The 2129-nt window shown below is 48.9% G+C and overlaps 1 protein-coding gene across 1 annotated transcript; it reads right to left on the bottom strand.

Moving 5' to 3' along the window:
* Nucleotides 1-529: 529 nt before the first annotated feature.
* T265_08845 (hypothetical protein) lies at nt 530-1927 on the bottom strand (the record flags this gene model as incomplete). Its single annotated transcript, XM_009174757.1, has 2 exons — nt 530-1244; nt 1290-1927. The coding sequence occupies 2 exons, from the start codon at nt 1883-1885 to the stop codon at nt 530-532; spliced, it is 1311 nt and encodes a 436-aa protein (XP_009173021.1).
* Nucleotides 1928-2129: the final 202 nt, after the last annotated feature.

Genomic DNA, 2129 nt, shown 5'->3' with positions numbered 1-2129 from the left:
TGCTTCATTTGGTATGATATTCGAAGTATTGCAGTGTATTTCACAGAGGACACTCACAGCCTGGGGAGTTACGACCAGTAAGTGGCTTACTCTAACTATAGAGGTGATGGAAACACTACGGGGAGTTTTGCTCTCAAGTGATGTACTTCCACGTCAGCTAATTTAAAGCTCAACAACGCCATTAGCACTTTGCTAGTGAGGCAATTCACTTCATGCTAATAGGATAAGTGGTCGCATAGGGGGCACCGTTTCGCACACACATCGGTCGGAAGAAACTACGGTGAGCTGACCACCAGCTGGGGACTCATTCATTCATTGGTAGCCTTGATGCACCCAACGAGATCGCAACATGACATCCCCGGGTATGGAGTGTTTATCACGATATATTACCCAGAGAAAGAAATACGAACCTCAATATTCACATAAAAGACCAGCCTGATACCGACCCGTTGAGTTAAGTGACGGTAAAAGCGTGCGGCAGAAAGGAACAAGCATTTATTGAACCGTGATCAAACATTAACGAACAGGTTTAGTATTCCTCGCCTTCTCCCTCCCCTTCACCTTCGACGCTGTCGACACCAACCTCCTCGTAATCCTTCTCCAAAGCAGCAAGATCCTCGCGAGCCTCAGAGAACTCGCCCTCCTCCATTCCCTCACCGACGTACCAATGCACGAAAGCACGCTTGGCATACATGAGGTCGAATTTGTGATCCAGTCTCGCCCAAGCTTCGGCAATCGCCGTTGTGTTGCTCAGCATGCAAACAGCGCGCTGAACTTTCGCCAGATCACCACCAGGTACCACGGTAGGTGGTTGGTAATTGATGCCAACTTTGAAACCGGTTGGACACCAGTCCACGAATTGAATGGTGCGCTTCGTTTTTATGGTAGCAATAGCTGCATTCACATCCTTTGGAACTACATCTCCACGGTAGAGCATGCAACAAGCCATGTATTTGCCGTGACGAGGGTCACATTTGACCATCTGGTTGGCCGGTTCGAAGCATGCGTTCGTGATTTCGGCAACGCTCAGTTGCTCATGGTATGCTTTCTCTGCGGAAATCACGGGCGAGTACGTTGCCAGCGGAAAGTGAATACGAGGATAAGGAACCAGGTTTGTTTGGAACTCAGTCAAATCAACGTTCAGAGCACCGTCGAAACGAAGAGACGCGGTGATGGAACTAACGATTTGTCCAATGAGACGATTCAGGTTTGTGTAAGTTGGACGCTCTATATCCAGGTTGCGACTAAAATGACATGAAGCGTTGAGAATAGGTAGAACACGGACTTACCGACAGATATCGTAAATTGCTTCATTGTCGACCATGAATGCGCAGTCGCTGTGCTCGAGGGTCGTATGTGTGGTCAGGATAGAGTTGTAGGGCTCAACAACTGCCGTAGCAATTTGTGGAGCAGGGTATACGGCGAACTCCAACTTCGACTTCTTCCCATAGTCTACGCTTAGACGCTCCATCAACAAGGAAGTAAAACCCGAACCCGTGCCCCCGCCGAACGAATGGAAAATCAAGAAACCCTGAAGGCCAGTGCACTGGTCCGCCAGCTTCCGAATCCTATCTAAGACAAGATCGACGATCTCTTTCCCAATAGTGTAATGACCACGAGCGTAATTGTTAGCAGCGTCCTCTTTACCAGTAATCAACTGCTCGGGATGAAAAAGTTGTCGGTAGGTGCCGGTGCGAACCTCATCGACAACGGTTGGTTCCAAGTCCACGAAAACTGCACGGGGAACATGCTTCCCAGCACCTGTTTCACTGAAGAACGTATTGAAAGAATCATCACCGCCACCAATGCTTTTGTCACTAGGCATTTGGCCATCAGGCTGGATCCCATGTTCCAGACAATATAGCTCCCAGCAGGCATTTCCCATCTGAACACCGGCTTGCCCCACATGGACGCTAATGCATTCACGCTAAAAATTGCACGTTAAACAACGAACAGCCGCTTACCATGATTTAACCAGAGACAGAGCACAGAGCAGAGCCGCTACAACGCAGAGCAGTCGAGCCGAAAAACGACGAGTTAGGTGTGCCGCTCCGTTTATAACTTGATCGGTCTGTCCACAATCTACTTTACGCTGATTGGGCGACAAGAATTAAACCAACCTGTGATCG

Source organism: Opisthorchis viverrini (assembly GCF_000715545.1).
Source record: "Opisthorchis viverrini unplaced genomic scaffold opera_v5_239, whole genome shotgun sequence".
Classification (NCBI taxonomy): Eukaryota; Metazoa; Platyhelminthes; class Trematoda; order Opisthorchiida; family Opisthorchiidae; genus Opisthorchis; species Opisthorchis viverrini.
The sequence above is the reverse complement of the archived record's forward strand: the minus strand, read 5'-3'. Positions and strand labels throughout refer to the sequence as shown.